We start from the raw sequence: 19,791 nt of genomic DNA, 5'->3' as shown, positions 1-19,791 counted from the left end.
CATCATGTACTTTGGTGGTTTGAATTTACAAACACTTTCAGCAATCACAAAGCCCTACCCAGAAATATTCATTAGTAATTGTATTTGCGTCTATTAAATGTAGATTAAGAGGATTTTATTTTAACAAGATTTTATTTACCAACTAATTAGAATGACAATTTATTACCAGTATGACAACAATTAACTTAGAATTCACAGAACAGTACAGCTTTTCTGGTTGCAAGAAAAAAAGAAAATCGTTTTTCTCGCACTCTATGGGCCTCATTTCCCACAACTACTAATATCAGTCATTGTTATTAATTTCACATTTTTACTTACTCTTTATTTTCCCAGACATTTGAAATCCGCTGCTGTCAATTTCACAAAGGTCTTTTTAAGATGAATTTGCTATATATCAAAAGCAGCTGTTTAAATAAGCATTCGGTACTGTCAGCTTTGCTCTTAATACTTTGCATAGGAGCAGCTAGGACAGTGTTTTACCATCAGTCATGCCTTTCCTCGTTCGACTTTCTTTCCAATCAAAGTAAATATGCTTTTGCAACTAGCATTACCCTGCTAAATTTTCCTCATGTTTAATGAATGTGACCCTTAGTTCATTCTAACAACTAACCAATGATATCCCTATTTTCCCTCAGAGACAGAGTTATTGTATTATTTCATTCATATATTAGTTGATGCTGTCTCAGTATCATTCCTTTGTCAAATGTCAGTAAAGTTAGTAAGAAAATAAAGGTTCTTCTCTGGTAGGATGATTTAATTATTACCAGACCAAGCAAAAGTTTAGTTAAATTTGAAATACAACGTTTATAAAGCATGTGAACGTAAGTCGCTCAGTCGTGTCCTACTCTTTGCGACCCCATGGACTGTATAGTTCACGGAATTCTCCAGGCCAGAATACTGGAGTGGGTAGCCTTTCCCTTCTCCAGGGGATCTTCCCAACCCAGGGATCAAACCCAGGTCTCCCGCATCGCAGGCAGATTCTTTACCAGCTGAGCCACAAAGGAAGCCCTTTAGAAAGCATATATGCATAAATACAACTTTAGAAAGCATAAATGCAACTAATTATACATTCCTACCTCCAACATTTTCAAAGATAACTTCATTCTTTCCGTTCTTTCATTAAAAAAAAAAAAAAAAAAAATCTGGTGTGTTAAGATAAAAGGGCCACAAAACTCCGAGACCTAATCCCTGCTTTAGGCTAATGACAAAAAATATTTTTCATTTTTAGTTCACGTCTTGGAAAAAATTCCCTTGACAGAAAATGCTCTGAACAAGACTCTGAAAGGAGAGTATATTTGCTTCATCTAAGTTTTTCAGGATGACAAAGGAGAGAAGTCAGGAAGAAACATAAAACTTCAACTAAAATATATCTGCTTCAGATACATTAAAATATTTTTTAGTATACTTAACAACTTTAAGTATCAAATTTTACTATAAATAAATATTTGAATGACAGAACACCTTAGCCTCTACAGCCAGGATTTAAAAGCATATCAAATTTATTTCTAATCATGTCATTGAACGGCTACTGTTTTCTGGACTGCAAATAAATGACTTATTCATAATAATGTGACACAGTTATGTATGACTGATTGGTACGAAATAGAAAGGGACTTTGTCCTCATCAGAGATTAGAATAGGGCCTGTCCAGTGCATGCTGTCTGTCCATTTGCAGTTAGCCAGCTGAATTACTGACTGCCCTTCTGGTAAAAGACTCAATAGACTTTTCTCAGCATAATATCTACTCTATAATAAATTATCAAATCTCAATTGACTCTGTTTGAGTCATTTCTAGATTCCAATTCACTATGATACAATGACTTCACCCTTATCTTGGACTTTTAAGAATCTCATAATGATTTATCAAGTTTTAAGAGAAAAAGAATAGGCAGACAATCCTCAATTTTTGTTTCTTTTACAGAAGAAAACTATTGATAAAACAATGAGTAGTTTAGAAATCTTTCTGATTATACAGGCCTTAAAGCTTTTCCCTTTCTTTGCTTTTTTTCCTCCCATTTCAATAATTAGGCCAGGGAATAAAGAAAGGAATTTCTAGTCCAGTGGTTATGCTCTACATCCTGTAATTTTGTTGCTGTTTTTCCCCTAGCCAAATAGCTCCATTAATCAGCAGGAAAAACATGCAGCAAACTATCTATACATCCTAGTATTATACCAAGTGGGGGGCTGAGAATCAGTAAGTTGCTTCTAAAATAACTTCCATTACAGGAAAGAACTATGGTAGCCAAGTCAGGAACCTCAGCGCTGTAGCAGTTACTCTGGGTTAGTTAGGCTTTAGTTATAACTAAGTATAGGGAAAATTTAGTGAATTCATTTAATGAATGAGCATTCGTTTGAAAACTGCCTTTTTGGATAGCCAATGTCGTCTTCTAGAGTAATTAAAGTCAGTCTGAGACATTTTTACTTAGGTAATTTCAGGTACTTTTTCCTACGTAAGAGTTTAATGAATTACTAATTCTTAAAAAAAAATTAAGAACAGACATCTAATATATTGTAGTTTTCTACACTGCAATTTCTACTGATGGTTGTATTTCCTTTTTTCAGTGAACTTCTTCCTTTGACTACCTGATTCTAAACAGGCCCAGTTACTCTGTTTGGTATTACTTGAGCAGTGTAGTCTACCATGCAATCTTAAAACGATCATTTGCTTGAAAATTAGTTTAAATCTTAAAATATTCATTTTAAACATTCTGAAATAATGAAAATATGTTCTGAGCCTTCCATTTGTCTCAAATTCAGTTCATATGAATTCTGACTCCATTACTGAATATTCAATCTAGATAGTCCATATACACATTCATGAAAAGATTTTTACATCAGTAAGTTTATTCTGCATATATGCCATTCTGTGTAAGTTATATAAATAATAGACAGATCTCTACTTCACATTAATATTTTAGCTACAAAATCAATAATGAACAAAAATCACTGATAAAAAGGCTTTACATGTAAACTTACCCTGCATATTAATGATATGATACACATTTAATAATAAATATTCACAAGACTCAGAACTTAGAATGTGGTTAGATAAATGGACTAAAATAAGACAGAACTGAAGTTATGACTAATCCCAGTAACCACTTCCCACTCTATATTTGCATATAAAATAGACTGCAATTCCCTGGTACCATTACTTTTTTTTCTTCTTAAGCAAAAGTAATTTACTATTAAATATTTAAAGAATCAAAATAAAAATAACTTCTAAATATGCAAATTACTTAAACAGATGGCAACTGCTACACATCTCAAAGGAGAGTTTTAACTTTGCTACTTAAAAAAAAAAATAAGGATATAAAGCAACCTATACAAAAAGTTATGCCCAAATAAGATTTGATTTGAAACAATACTACCTTAATATCAATATATCTAAGACATTTGTAAACATCTCATATTTGATATCAAACTAATTCAACTACAATCACAAAACATTTGCATTCAGTACTTTGAGATATATCTTTAAATAGATTTTGTTTCCCTCCCCACCAACCACAATTTAGGGCTTTGTTGAACAGTTTCAATATACTTTTTTTTTGTGCCATGATTATATTGCTATATGTAGATCGATACAGTGAATGATAACCACAGGCAGAACTGCAGAAGCCTGTATAATATTTGTAATTTGTACTTATGACATATGACTTCTAATTCTGATAGTTCCAACTAGGTAAAAAAAGAGAATGTAATAAATATCCTTTTATTTCTTCCTCTTTGTTTATTCCTGCTTCCTTCTTTCTTCCCACCACAAATATATAGTCTTGAGTTATACATGAAAATACATACAAATATCAAAAACAAACTATGGTTACACAATGGGAAACATGGAGGGAAGGGATAAATCAGGAGCTTGGGATTAGCAAACACACACTACTGTATATAAAAGAGATAACCATCAAGGACCTACTGTATAGCACAAGGAATGCTACTCAATATTCTGTGACAGCCTATACAAGAAAAGAATCTGATACGATGAATATGTGTATATGTTTAACTGAGTCACTTTATTGTGCACCCGAAACTAACACAATGTTGTAAATAAACTCCAAAGTTTTTTTTTTTTAAATAATTTAAAATTTTTAAAGAAACTGATGAAAACATACCTTTCTTCCTAGTTAGGACTTCCAACAGCAGAAAGATATCTGATGTTGGAAATTTAGTGACAGTACCAAGGTTGATCCAAACATAAGTACACTGTTTTCAGTTTCAATATTTTAGGACACCAGCAAAAGTGAATCCTGATGGGCAAAAGAAAACTATGGCCATCCAAGAAACATTTGGATGGCCAAGAAACATCCAAGAAACAACCAAGAAGACTTGGTTACTTCCCAAGTAAACGACTTAGTTCATTCTATCCAACACTGGCATTGGGAATAAAACTGGCAGGACAAAGTGCTGGAAAGTGGCTGCAGGTGCCCCAGACTCAAATCTATAGATATATTTAGAGAAAAGTGGAGACAGCTGGCTACTCAAGGTGAAAGGCCTCAGAAGGCCTCTGTCAAAAGACATCACCTTGTGATTACAAAGGATTAAAATCAAAGTAAACATCTTCGCTGGTGCAAATGCCACTGACAAAAATTGGGTCTATAATCTGAGTTTTTCCACCTATATGTGTTTGATTTGATTCAAGGTAAGCTGCAAACAAAGAATGAATAACATCAGAAAGTACAAATCAGCTTAAGGGTCAGGGTGAATAAAAAATCTGAGAACACAATATCTGTTTCTTCTTTTTAATTCCTTTAGAAACACAATCAAACCACATAAAAACCCTTAAGTTTCAGTAGGTAACAAGACCAGAACTTATCTTTTAGAGTTCTAATATATCAGTTCTAGATATCAAACAACTCTAAATATTTTTAACCTCAAGTTTTCCACAACAATCTGTTGTAATGGGTATCATTCATGTATCTACCACAAAGATCTGATACTAAGATGCTTTGACCAAATCTTAGATAGTTGATCAATTCTTTACAAGTTATTTGTTTCCTGATGATCTTTCTGTGCCAATGTCTGAAACAAAAACATACAATTTTTCATGAAACAAATGAAATTCTTAATAAAAGAATTACATAAAATTCATGTAAATTTAGCACAACTGGGCATTTCTAAATTTTACTACTGAAAGTTTTAATAAAGATATAAATCCTATAAAATATAACTCCTAACACAATCTATTGGAAAATTTTGAACAAGAAAATGTTTCTGAAAAATAAATATGAAAGAAAACAAAGTGTATTAAATTAAAACTATATTTTAACTTGCTTTAAAGCTAGCTATATATGTCCTCTATTAAAATAGAGCATGACAAATACTTGTTCATTTTATAAACAACCAAAGAGGTTAAAAGCAATTCGAAGTGTTCCCACACAATCTGAAAATAGGTTTCCAATAACTGATCCAAAATTCTTGAAATCATAAAAATCTGTAATAAGAAAGTTTTAGGGTCAAATATAATAGAAGTATAATTTATTCCTAAGAAAAACAAAAAGCTTTTAAGCATTATGATAGTTAAACTTCTTCAGTGCATTAATCCTCTAATAACAGTTTCAGTCAAGGGGATGTTGTGAGGTCAGGTTTAAATTTTTTTTAATTTATATTCTCTTTAAATATAACTTGCCTTATGCAGCATCAATTCTCCAAGACTCAAAACATTTCACAGGTTCATATTTTTACTTTAGTTTTGCTTGTTGCTGTTTTGTTTTTTGTATCTAGTGCAAACCCATGTGAAGGGCAGAACATTAATTTCATGAAATTTATTACAGTAAAAACATTCTTATCAATAGGTAAAAAAAAAAAATGCTAAACAAAAGTTAAACAATCAGTGATGGCTTACCAACTCCAAAAATTCTATTTCTGTTTGGAGAGCATCATGAACACTTTGCATGTCATCTTCCTTATAAAGTTCTAATTCTTTTTTAAGTCTGTTTTAAAGGAAAAATTCACTTAAGTAATTAGTTCAGCAATAAATTTTATAATAATTCTTTATTAAATGAATAGTGGCAGATTTGTAGCTTCTTTCATCACAATTTTAAGTTAACATTAAAGAATTTGGAAAGAGATTTTAATTTTCTATAATTCTAGCCATTAAAATTAGTCTAGCAAAAATAATTAAAGGAATAAGAATCTGAAAGATGAAAGAAGAAATAAAGCTACCTAATTTTCAGGTGATTTAAAAACATACTTTGAAAACCCAAGAATCATTGATAAAACCAACTCAATAAAACAATTCAGTAGGGTGACAAGATATAAAATTAGCAAACAAAAATAAATAGCCTTCATTGTCACCAACTAACTTGTCAAATAACTAACTTGAATTTCTTATGGATGGCTTGCTTAGTTGCTTAGTTGCTCAGTTGCATCTGACTTTGTAACCCTTTGGACTGTAGCCCACAAGGCTCCTCTGTCCATGGGATTTTTTCAGATAAGAATCCTGGAGTGGGTTGCCATTTTCTCCTTCAGGGTTTTTCCATGAATAGGACATCAGAAAAATGGTTACTATCCCCAGTTAAATAAAATTTTACTTGATCCTAAGAAAAACTACTAATACTTTTTCCCCTGGTGCTGGGTGCATTGATTCTAAAGTTCATATATTAAAAGAAGAGTACAGTCTAGAAAAAATCTTGAATTTTTTTTCAAGAAAGTTCTAATAAAAAGAGAAAACAAAGAAGGATAACTAGCTCTATGAGATACTAGATCATACCATCACTCCTTCATAATTAAAAAAGTGTAGTACTGACATATAAATAGACCAGTGGGACACAGAAGATAGAAGTAGCTTAAGAAACAAATGGACATTTAGCATATGCTAAAAAAGCCACCTAAAATCACTGTAAAAAGAAAAGAAGATGGACTTTTTAATAAGCTGTGTTAGAATAACTAGAGAGCTATCTGCTATGTGACAATAAATGGACTGTCAAAGCTAAAACTGCCTCTTTATCTCACAGCACATATCAAAATACACTCTAACTGCATCAAAGATTTAAGTGCAAAAATAATAAAACTATGTAAGGACAAAGTGAAAGTGAAAGAACAGGGAAATTCCTTTATAAGTTGATAGTGTTTAAGAACTTTCTCACTATGGTTCAAAATATAAATGAAATATAAGAGTATTCAATTTTTTTTAAAACTTCACAGCAAAACACATGAGTAGAGTAGAAAGATGAATGACAATCTTAAAGAAAATACTTGCCACATATATCACTGATAAAAGTCTAATCTCTCTAATATGTAAAGGAAATTTATAATCAAGGGGAAAAAAGACCAAAAGGCTGATTAAAAAATGGGGAAGTCATAAAAAGTGAGTTCACAGAAAAAGTATAAAAATCATCCCTAAACATATGAAAAGTGCTCAGTATTACTCATAATAAAGACTTGAAAGTTTACTACACAGGGATATCATGTCTCATCTATCAGATTGGTAAAACTCCAAAAACTTGATGGCACTTTTTTTTTCATAAGCTGTGGGTAAACATGTGAACTCAAACATTGATAGGGGAATTTAAAATGGTTAAACTTCAAAGGAGAAGAATTTGGTAGTATCTAACAAAACTACATTTAAATTCTTCCTTTGACTTCACCATTCACCACCAGTAATACACCCTGTAAGTACAAAACAATATATGCACAAAGTTATTACTGCATTATTATTTGTAATCACCAAACACTGTAAACAACCTATGTCCATTCTTAAGAGATGGGTTGAATAAACTATAGCACATCCATATAATGGAGTATTATATAGTATAAAAAATGAAGATAAAAAGAAACACAGAAAGATGAAGCAGAAACTAACAAAGTTGATCACCTATAACAGTGAGTGAAAATGGGGTGCAATAATAAGGAATAAAATGAAACTCATCTGCGTGTATCTCTTTTTATACACTTTTGACTTTTGAACTATGATGATTATTTATATACTTGACAAATAAAATTAAATAAAGTTGAGAAAAAGAACCATAAAGTTTAACACAAAATGACAGCTGAATTAAATGCAAACAGAATAAATCTAGTTTTTTTAGAAAAATTTAGAAAATTCGTTTTTCAAACTAATAATCACAGATAAAAATTAAAAAGAACTCAAGTAATTTTCAAAAATAGTAGTCTATATACCTTCAGTGAGATATGTTGTAAGGCAGTAAGAATTACAAAGGAATCTTAAATTTTACTACTTTTGTTGTTAGTGAGGGTACACAGCTAGTTATTCTAAAATTATTTTAGAAAGTTATAAGAAATGGATAATTACATTGATATTGTTACAAACCAGAGTTTTCACTAGGAAAAGGAAGATGTACATAGAAAATGGATGGAGGAAAAAAAAACTGTCATTTTGGTTTTGAATGGAAGAAATCAGTATAAAAATTTATGATTTAAAAAAAAATGGCATTTTTATTTCTGTCCATTTAAAGTACTTGGAAGCAACACCCAGTAGTAATGAGCACATCTAGCATGCTAATCTTAGTTTCTAAAACCAGTACCAACAAAAGATACCAGGACTCCTTGAAATAATTTGTCCCAGGGCTGAGGTAGGTAATATTCAAGGTGAGCCTAGAATAGTTTGTTGCACAAGAAGGAAGGAAATCGACCAAAAACTAATGGTAACATGTCAAAAGACACAGACATTTAGTTCAAGGGGCTGCCTATATCAAAATCTGGGACAATTTGAGCATCAAAAATAATGACAATAATGTATTTATAACACATGACATAAAAAGAAATTCATGAGTCCACAGAAAACCCTAAAAAGGAGAAATTAAAAGAATGGGGTAACAAGAAGAGGAACTTCTGTCTTTTTCCCCCCAGAATTTTACTAGCTAACAAATGAACAGGAATTCCAATATTAGAAAGTTGCCACTTTCCAACCACCTATGTAATAATTGACTCGGGAAGCATCATTAGTGGACGCTAAAATGACTGCATGAAAAGTTACTGGGAAAAAGGCATTGCACAAGGTCTGAGTCATCCCCTATATCATTTAGTAAATATCCATGGAAAAGACTATTTTCTCATTGGAGTAACCTGGCAGACACAATCTTACCTAAGCGATCAAACCTAACATAACTGAAAATGAAACAAAACTGGCATTATATGCCTTCTGACACAATGTTCTGAGGACACAACCTTACTTATATATTATTCTTGTCCCAAATTATTTAACCTGAATCTAATCTCTAAGGAACAAATGAGTCTAAATTGAGAGACATTCTACAATGGCTTCGGAGAAGGCGATGGCACCCCACTCCAGTACTCTTGCCTGGAAAACCCCATGGATGGAGGAGCCTGGTGGGCTGCAGTCCATGGGGTCGCTGAGGGTCAGACATGACTGAGCGACTTCACTTTCACTTTTCAGTTTCATGCATTGGAGAAGGAAATGGCAACCCACTCCAGTGATCTTGCCTAGAGAATGCCAGGGACGGCGGAGCCTGGTGGGCTGCCGTCTATGGGGTCGCACCGAGTCGGACACGACTGAAGCGACGCAGCAGCAGCAGCAGCAGCTACAATGGCTTACACTCTTGAACAACTTGATTAAAAAATGGGCAGAGGATTTGAACAGACATTTTTTCCAAAGAAGACATATGAATGGCTTAACAGGGAAATGAGAAGATGCACAACATCACTAACCAATTATATGTCAAAAAATTTTTTTTAAGTAGAGGAAGCTTTTAGATTAAAAGAGATTTAAAATATCAGCTGCTTGTCATGTGTGGACCTTATTTGGAACTTAATTCACACAGACAAAATAATGACATTTATAAATAATTGGAAATTTGAACATTGACAATATTTGATGAATCATTATTTGTTGTCAATTACCTTATGTCTAATAATGGATTTTAGTTATATTTTTAAAGTACTTTTTTACAGACATAATAAGATAATAATATGTATGATATGTTTCAAGTAATTCAAGTAATACAAATTGATAACTCTTAAAGTGACCACCTGTTAAGACCACCTGACCTGCCTCCTGAGAAATATGTATGCAGGTCAAGAAGCAACAGTTAGAACTGGACATGGAACAACTGACTGGTTCCAAATCAGGAAAGGAGTATGTCAAGGCTGTATATTGTTACCCTGCTTATTTAACTTACATGAGTACATCATGAGAAATGCTGGGATGGATGAAGCACAAGCTGGAATCAAGACTGCTGGAAGAAATATCAATAACCTCAAATATGCAGATGATACCACCCTCATGGCAGAAAGTGAAGAACTAAAGAGCCTCTTGATGAAAGTGAAAGAGAAGAGTGAAAAAGTTGGCTTAAAGCTCAACATTCAGAAAACTAAGATCATGGCATCCAGTCCCATCACTTCATGGCAAGTAGATGGGGAAACAGTGACAGACTTTATTTTTGGGGGCTCCAAAATCACTGCAGACGGTGACTGCAGCCATGAAATTAAAAAATCTTGCTCCTTCGAAGAAAAGCTATGACCAACCTAGCCAGCATACTAAAAAGTAGAGACATTACTTTGCCAACAAAGGTCTGTCTAGTCAAGGCTATGGTTTTTCCAGTAGTCATGTATGGATGTGAGAGTTGGACCATAAAGAAAGCTGAGTGCTGAAGAATTGATGTTTTTGAACTGTGGTGCTGGAGAAGACTTTTGAGAGTCCCTTGGACTGCAAGGAGATCCAACCAGTCCATCCTAAAGGAGATCAGTCCTGGGTGTTCACTGGAAGGACTGATGCTAAAGCTCAAAGTCCAATATTTTGGCCACCTGATGCAAAGAACTGACTCATTTGAAAAGACCCTGATGCTGGGAAAGACTGAAGGCAGGAGGAGAAGGGGACAACTGCAGAGGATGAAATGGTTGGATGGCATCACCAACTCAATGGACATGAGTTTGAGTATACTCTGGAGTTGGTGATGGACAAGGAGGCCTGGCGTGCTGCAGTTCATGGGGTCACAAAAATTCAGACATGACTGAGCAACTGAACTGAACTGAAAGTTAAGTGATAAGTATCTAGGATTCACTATATTTTACTTTTTTACTTTTGTATGTGCTCTAAATCTTCTATAATAAAACTTAAAAAAATAGAGTTTAACAAAGACAGTGGCCAAAAAATCAACATACAAAAATCTGTTATATTTCTATGCACCAGCAATAAAGAGAATACTGATGTCATTAAAAATTTACATTTAAAACTACAAGGTATCTAAAAATAAAACTCACAAAAGATTTTTATTAAAAGATTAAGACAAAAAAACCAGTATATTCTAAGTTTCCAGATGAGAAATCTCAGCTTAATAAAGATGTAAAATCCCTCAAAAGAGACTGTAGGATGAGTGGAATCATAAAAGATTTTCATGGATTTAAGCTGATTCGGAAATGTACATAAAATAGCAAAGGGTCAAGTACAGCCAAGATATTCTTGATGAAGACAAAGAAGTATAAAGGGAAGTGTTCTGCTTTAGATTAAGATTCGTTATAAAGTAACAGTAATTAAGTAGTTAAAAGTTAATAGCGTGCATTTAACAATAATTAAGACAGTTGTGAAAGAAATGAATATTGACCAATTTAGCAGAATAGAAAACAGAATCTTAAAATAGATTCACAAATGTTATTCTGATTATTATTTTTAAATAAAAGATGTGGTTTTGCAGATCACTAGAGAAAGGAGAAACTACTCAATAAATGGAGAAAAATAAAGCTATATCTTACTGTGGAATGTAAGCAAAAATTAGTTCCAAATAAACTAAAGACCTAAATGTGAAACACAAACCTTAAACATTATTAAAGAAAATACAGGAGAATAACCTTCTGATCTAAGGTAGGGAAAGAGTTCTTAAACAAGACACAAAAATGATAACCACAAAAAGAAATGACTGATAATTTCAGCCACCGTAAAAGAAAGAAATGTACCCAAGCACAACAGTATGAAGAAAACCAAAAACAAACAAAAAACTTCATAAGTTGGGACAAAGATTTTTAATGCATAAGAAGTCTGAAAATATAGCATTTAAGAGAATATAGATCACTGGGGAATTTGGTAATGTGCCAATGGAAGTATATAAACTGGTTTAATCACTTTGACAGAAAGCTTGTGGCCACCTTGTGAAGTTCAACATTTACATGTCTTATTCAGCAATTCATCAGGCATATATCCTACAGAAACTCTTGCAGTGTGCACCAGGATGATCAAAACAGCACTGTGTGCAACAACAAAAACTGAAAACTCAAATGTGCATTAAAAAGAGAAAAAGCATATTCACATATCTATACTCAACAACATGGATGAACTTTAGAAACAAGTGAATAAAAAGCAAGTCCCGAACAGAACGATACCCTTTTTATATAACTCAAAAACAAGCAAAAATAACCAATGTTTTGTTTTGGCAGGCATATAAATGACAGGTAGATTACATATATGAATATATGACATAAAGTTAGTAAATCATAAAGTAACAAAGAAAATTATATATAAGCAAGGAATGAATTAAGTAAGTCATACCACACACACACACACACACACACCCCCCAATGAAACACTCTAGGACAGCAATTATATCTGAGGTAAAGAAGGGAGTGTGGGTTAATGGAGGACCCCATAGCAAGATACTGGTAATGTTTTAGCCTAGTTCACAGGTCCTCACTATATTATTGTACTTGAGAACTAACACCTAGATAGGGAAAAAAACACAATAGTGATAAGAATGGATTGAGAAACAATACCTAATATATATGAAGTTCACTGTGTTCTGAACTTGTAGGAATTTAATAGTGAATAAGAATTCTGAAGGAATGCTCAAGTTGCAAAGAGAGAAAAAGTTAATGATTTGGAGCATTAGATGTTTACACAAGCATAAAATTCCTTGCAAAAAATATTTTTTAAAAGTAAGTGTAAAGTTAAACAGAGAGGAACAATATACCATAGATGCTGTTATACAGTGTTCATTTTAATATATCAGTCAGTCGCTCAGTCGTGTCCGACTCTTTGCCACCCCATGAATCGCAGCACACCAGGCCTCCCTGTCCATCACCAACTCCCGGAGTTCACCCAGACTCACGTCCATCAAGTCAGTGATGTCATCCAGCCATCTCATCCTCTGTCGTCCCCTTCTCCTCCTGCCCCCAATCCCTCCCAGCATCAGAGTCTTTTCCAATGAGTCAACTCTTCGCATGAGGTGGCCCAAGTACTGGAGTTTCAGCTTCAGCATCATTCTTCCAAAGAAATCCCAGGGCTGATCTCCTTCAGAATGCACTGGTTGGATCTCCTTGCAGTCCAAGGGACTCTCAAGAGTCTTCTCCAACACCACAGTTCAAAAGCATCAATTCTTTGGTGCTCAGCCTTCTTCACAGTCCAACTCTCACATCCATACATGACCACAGGAAAAACCATAGCCTTGACTAGACGAACCTTTGTTGGCAAAGTAATGTCTCTGCTTTTGAATATGCTATCTAGGTTGGTCATAACTTTCCTTCCAAGGAGTAAGAGTCTTTTAATTTCATGGCTGCAGTCACCATCTGCAGTGATTTTGGAGCCCAGAAAAATAAAGTCTGACACTGTTTCCACTGTTTCCCCATCTATTTCCCATGAAGTGGTGGGACCGGATGCCATGGTCTTCGTTTTCTGAATGTTGAGCTTTAAGCCAACTTTTTCACTCTCCACTTTCACTTTCATCAAGAGGCTTTTTAGTTCCTCTTCACTTTCTGCCATAAGGGTGGTGTCATCTGCATATCTGCGGTTATTGAGATTTCTCCCGGCAATCTTGATTCCAGCTTGTGTTTCTTCCAGTCCAGTGTTTCTCATGATGTACTCTGCATAGAAGTTAAATAAACAGGGTGACAATATACAGCCTTGACGAACTCCTTTTCCTATTTGGAACTAGTCTGTTGTTCCATGTCCAGTTCTAACTGTTGCTTCTTGACCTGCATACAAATTTCTCAAGAGACAGATCAGGTGGTCTGGTATTCCCATCTCTTTCAGAATTTTCCACAGTTTATTGTGATCCACACAGGCAAAGGCTTTGGCATAGTCAATAAAGCAGAAATAGATGTTTTTCTGGAACTCTCTTGCTTTTTCCATGATCCAGTGGATGCTGGCAATTTGATCTCTGGTTCCTCTGCCTTTTCTAATACCAGCTTGAACATCAGGAAGTTCACGGTTCACATATTGCTGAAGCCTGGCTTGGAGAATTTTGAGCATTACTTTACTAGCGTGTGAGATGAGTGCAATTGTGTGGTAGTTTGGGCATTCTTTGGCATTGCCTTTGGGATTGGAATGAAAACTGACCTTTTCCAGTCCTGTGGCCACTGCTGAGTTTTCCAAATTTGCTGGCGTATTGAGTGCAGCACTTTCACAGCATCATCTTTCAGGATAGAGATATATATATATATATATATATATATATATATATATATATATCTTTTCAAATACATACAACGGTAGGGATCATTCTTCCCACTATGCCATCAATACTTGCCCTTTTTCACCTTTCAGTTCAAATGGTTTGGTCAGAGCTCTCATGCCCATCAGAATTGGGTGGTGATTGGTTTCCATTTTAGTTAGCTAACAAGGAGGAGGAGAGACTACTGAAATTAAGGATGGCATTTAAGATGAATTATAGGAAGCATTTCACAATTCAGCATATAACCAAGTTGTAGAATTTAGATCTCACTTAAAGGAAAGATTACTGTTGCTAGCTTTAAAGGAGGCTGGATGCTAACGGTATGAATATTTATGTATTTGCAGCTAGGCTGGAGCTATATAATGGTAAGCAGATCTCATGCTTCAGTGCATAGACTGATTGCCTATAGGAGTCAAGAAAAGCTTCCTTCACCTACTGCACAGTAACTAAGGGCAGTTTGCACTGGTTACTATCTCCTTTCTCTGAATCATCAGATATTGATGAGGATGGGCCAACATTGATAGTTTAGCAAAATGTATGTTCCATGTATTTTTATAATTTCTTGCACCATTGCATTTTTTTTCAGTTACCTCTTAGTGCCATGGAGAAGCCTTAACTAAAAGAACACTCTTTAGTTATAGAAATATAAACAAATACTATTTAATTAGAAAGAAGGACAATTTTCACCCAAAGTCCTAGTACACAAATTCAATGAGATTAAAATGTAGGTATGCTTCATCTCAGGTCTTTTGCTTCCATATGATATTGATTATGTAATCTTGCCTTCTAGTTCTTTCTTTTGCCTTATACTGTCATATATATTTCCCCCAGTTAATTACATTTGCCAATTAATACCATTTAAGATAAATATATAGTAGTTTAAGTGGCTATAACAGAGTTAATTTAATCATTCATTTATAGTACAGCATTTAAGTTCTTCCTCTTTTTTTCTACCACAAATAAATTTCTATGAACACCTTTGTTCATAAAGCTTCCTCTGTGCTTTGGATTATTTCCCTTGGGATACAGCTAAGTGAAATTACTGCTTTACATGGCATAAACATTTTAAAGATGCTTACAATAACTTGTATACATCAAACTGCATTCCAAATACAAGCAATATACATCAAATTGCATTCCAAATACAAGCAATGTATACTGCCACAGCAATGAGTAAATTATCTCTGTACCATACTGTGGCCAATTTTCAGTATGGTCATCTAAGTATATCTTTCAAAATTTGATAAAAAATTGATATTCAGTAGTTTTAATCTGCACTTAAATAATAAGATGTATAACTGAATTACCTTGTCTTATTCACTTTGGTATCCCTGTAACTTGCAAAGTGTATGGGAAAAGCAAGTGTTTAATACATGCTTGTTGGATAAATACATAACTTAAAAACTACTGATTTTTAGTGTTTTCTTGCTGACTTTTTATCTGTTAATTTTTGATAAACTGTTACCCTTTGTTCATCATAAGTACTACAAATTTCTCTCAGATTATCATTCCATGTTGATGCCATTTCTGACACATGGAATTTTAGACCTAACATGTTAAGACTATGAATCTTACACTTTTCGGTTACCTTAATCACACTAGAGGTTTAATAAGCAATCCTTACTACTTTTCACTAGTTTTTCACGGTGTGACATTCTTAATATCATTTCTCTATAGTAATTCATATGAAAATTATTTCAGTGCCATTTAAACACAAAATACTCCATTTTAAAGATATATATGTCATGCTCTTTCATACACTATTTATTTATGAGCATGGGTTTCAAAGTTCATTCTATGAAAGTAGAATTTCAGTTTTCTAATTATGCATTCCTTCAGTCCAGGCCATCAGCAGACAGGTAGGAACCTTCACAGGTGGGTAAGGCTGAACTGATGAGACCTACTGAGAAGGAAGTAAAAGAGAGGCGTGCTACCAGCACCTCCATTACTACAAATCCTGGTTTGGGTGGATTAGGCATTGCCTTTCACCAGGTATTTTCTATCACCTTCCCCATCCCACAACCAAAAGGGGTTGTTTCTAAAGATAAACATGTGAAAGTGAAAAAAAAAATGTGCACTATGGTATCAAAGGGACAAATGAACTTTGGAAATGATTAATATTATATATGGTTCATATAATAAGCAAAATTATTTCAAAGTTTGGGACATTTACAAACAGGCACATTTATATCAGAATATAACATTTAAAATAATCAACTGACTTCTACCATAAAAATTTCCCTTGTATTTACTTGAAGTTTTAATAACTACTGTGTGTGCCAGGAATTCACGAAACAGGGGATTTCTATTAGCTTGAAGGCTACATAATCAATGCTGTAAAGGCACTTCTGCTAGTGAATAAATGATGAAGTTTGACCAGAAAAATGCAGAGTCAACAGAAATATTCAACAAAATACATAGCTAAGAATGATCCTGGAATTAAATGAGGATTTTCATATTTTATAAATGTTAAAAACTAAAGAGATGATAGGGGTTGGCTACAGATATCTAATTTTTGACTAGTATTTTCTAGAAACTTTAGAACTGAGATTTTGTTACACCTACTTGGAGTTTATTACTGTGATAATCAAGAGTATTGCAATGTAAATGTGCATTATTTCCTCAATATAGACTAGATAACAATTCTTATTACTCTGCTAAATGATGTTACAGAAACACTTCCACAGTATTTAAGGATACATTTATAAAAATGCTTCTAATTATGAATATTTAAGAACTTCCTCCCATCCATCAATGGGAGGAAGCTTACAAAATATGGCATCTTTATACATCAGCATTAAAAAGAATCAAGTTGATCAGTACGTATTAATGAAAAATATCTGTTTTCTAAGTAATAAAGTAAACTACAGACCAATGTTAAATGCACATGTGTGCGCATACACACACACAGACTATAAACTCTGACAGGATACATGTCAAACTTTTAACAAGACATGAGAGAGGAGACTGATGTTTTACCTTTTTGAAATGTCTAAATTTGTTTTATTTAATCAACATAGTCTACTCTCATAATTTAAAACTATTCATATTTGGTAAAATAAAAAATATATACATATGTAAATATACATATTTATCTGTGTATCTTTCAGAGAGGTTAGAAGTATTCTAACATCATCATGTGCTTATACCTTCCTATAAATCTAAGGTGCTGGGGTCCAGCCCAGGTGGATCCAAGGAATTCAAAGGAGAGACGGCTTCAGTGATCAGGATATGATAGAATTAAAGATATAAAGGGTGATTAAATAAGGATAGCTCAGTGAGAAAATTCAGTGGAGAAGAGAGGCTGAATAACTTGGTTTACGTGGAAAGCCAATAAAATTCCAAGACAAGGAATTTGCGTCACTTATGTAGGCCACAGGCGTCCTCCTGTTCTCCCGAAGGAGAGGAGACACTAAGGCCTCCCTGGTCAGATCTTAGAAGCCCAGGCAAAATTAGTAGGCTCGATGAGCCTCCACGCTCCAGATGGGAATTCAGCCAGAAGGTGAGAGAAAGAACGACATGGGGAGACCAAGCTTTGGTGAACAAGGCCCGCACTTTATTTTCCAAAGTAGTTTTTATACCTTAAGTTGTGCATAGAGGATAATGGGGGAAGGGGTAGAGTCAGCAGTAAGCCAGGCTTTCTTCCTGCAAACTTATCATATGCAAAAGTTTAGGTGATTTACATCATCTTCTGGCTAGGAGGCCTGTTAACATTTTATGATCCTTTCTTCAGAAAACTTCTTTTTCTCTAAAGGTGATTATTCTAAAGTCAGGCGCCACCCTCCAAAAGCATTAGATAAAGTTGCTTTCCTATAGGGCAAAGGTGTGGTGGGCTATAACAAGAAAAGAATTAACTCAAGGGTCCAAGGTTACAAACATTAAAGCTATTATTTACATTCCGATACACCAATTATATTAATCAATACACTCCCAGGGACACAGTAGGTAAGGGATACGGAAACTTAGCAGCAAACATTGGCCCAAGAAGTGAAAAACCCTTCACCAATACAATTTCTAATCAATCTTTTAACCGCTCAAAGGAATCTGTATTTAGACAGTTTAGAACATCTCATGCCTCTTACGGTTGGGAGGCTCTGAACAATCACATGTGGCTGGAAGAACCTGTTCAGGCAGGCTAGAGAACTTCCAAAGGAGTTTGTGAACTAAAACACTCTTGTCACACCCAGGAACTTTATTAACTGGAGCTGTAAATTAACTCTTTTTCAGAGAAAGAGAGAGAAATGGTGGTGGGGGACAGCCCCCATAAAGTCAGATGTGTAGGTGAGAGCACAAAGCAGTAAAGTAGGCAGACTCTGGTTTTGGGGGTAGATGCTCGAGAATTTCCAGGGGGACTCCTGAGGCTCGATCCCACCTTTGCGTATGCCGAGCCTCCTTCCTCATGACCTTTGCCACGGGCAGAGTTCCTCACGCTGGCTCCCGGCACTAAGGACCATCAATGTGACCTCTATGACTAACTTAACTGGATGACTTTTTCATTGAAGAGGCAACAGCATTGATTTATTACTTCATATAAATGCATTTAGAGTCTCTCAGCAGCAGGTATATATTAACTTTTGTGCAGTTTCCATTGCAAATATGCTCTTCACAAAACCATACTATCTTCAAATGCTAAGAAAGAAAATCCAGGCTGTTGACTCTGCAGCTTCATTTCTGAAACAAACTTCCTGTTGCATTAAACCAGTACAAACATTGATTATAAAAAATGTAAAACCATTCTAAGTATTGTGGGTAAGAAAAAGCCCGAAATGTTTCAAGTCATCTGGTATGTTACTATTTGGAGTAAATAAAAATTCATTATGAAGAATTGTCTTTTGGTTATCCTGGTGTTGATTAATAATAACAAATAATAGGTGCTGGAAGTTTGAAGGGGTCTATTCTTTGCTACCTGAATTCTGTGCATCTGAGAAATGAGGAAGGCAGAAGGAAAGCCAAGATGTCATGTTTGCTACTAATACAGCAGACACTAGAGAATGTGGCTTGTATCTACACACAAAGGATTTACTACTAACACTGAACCCAGAATTAGACTAACCTAACTCACACCATTATAGGCAGATGCCAAAAGCTCTCTCCCATGAAGTCCTACCACTGTAAAACTCAAAGGATAGAGGAGCAGAGTAGAACACACACTGTGAGGCAGGCCAGACTCCAAGAGATAAGGCAAAGAAAGGAGCTGGTCTTCAGTTTATCCTTCCAAATTCAACAATCAGACTGAATCACTCCTCTCTACCTTAGAATAAGAAAGAAGGAGTTCTGGGGGGATGGCTATGAGAGTTTAACCAGTCAAGTTTTTTCTACATAAAACAAAACAATCAGGATCAGGAAGAAGAATTCCATGTGGATATCCCAGTGGTTAACATATACCATGTGTTTGCAAAGAATATTGAAAATACATGAGGAACTTCTATCT

General features: G+C 34.5%; 1 protein-coding gene across 6 annotated transcripts in view; it reads right to left on the bottom strand.

Annotated features, from left to right (window-relative positions):
* Window positions 1-4,731: 4,731 nt before the first annotated feature.
* CCDC172 (coiled-coil domain containing 172) overlaps window positions 4,732-19,791 on the bottom strand; it is a 61,923-nt gene continuing 46,863 nt past the window's right edge. For all 6 annotated transcript variants that reach the window (XM_055560547.1, XM_055560548.1, XM_055560549.1 and 3 more), the window contains exons 8-9: window positions 5,849-5,936; window positions 4,732-5,025 (exon numbers count right to left, since the gene is read on the bottom strand). In XM_055560547.1, coding sequence (XP_055416522.1) covers window positions 4,984-5,025; window positions 5,849-5,936 — 130 coding nt within the window. In that variant the 3' untranslated portion in view covers window positions 4,732-4,983. The remainder of the gene's footprint in view (window positions 5,026-5,848; window positions 5,937-19,791) is intronic.

Source organism: Bubalus kerabau, chromosome 22 (genome assembly GCF_029407905.1).
Source record: "Bubalus kerabau isolate K-KA32 ecotype Philippines breed swamp buffalo chromosome 22, PCC_UOA_SB_1v2, whole genome shotgun sequence".
Lineage (NCBI taxonomy): Eukaryota > Metazoa > Chordata > Mammalia > Artiodactyla > Bovidae > Bubalus > Bubalus kerabau.
Note: the sequence above shows the minus strand (reverse complement) of the source record. Positions and strands in the feature narration are given on the sequence as shown.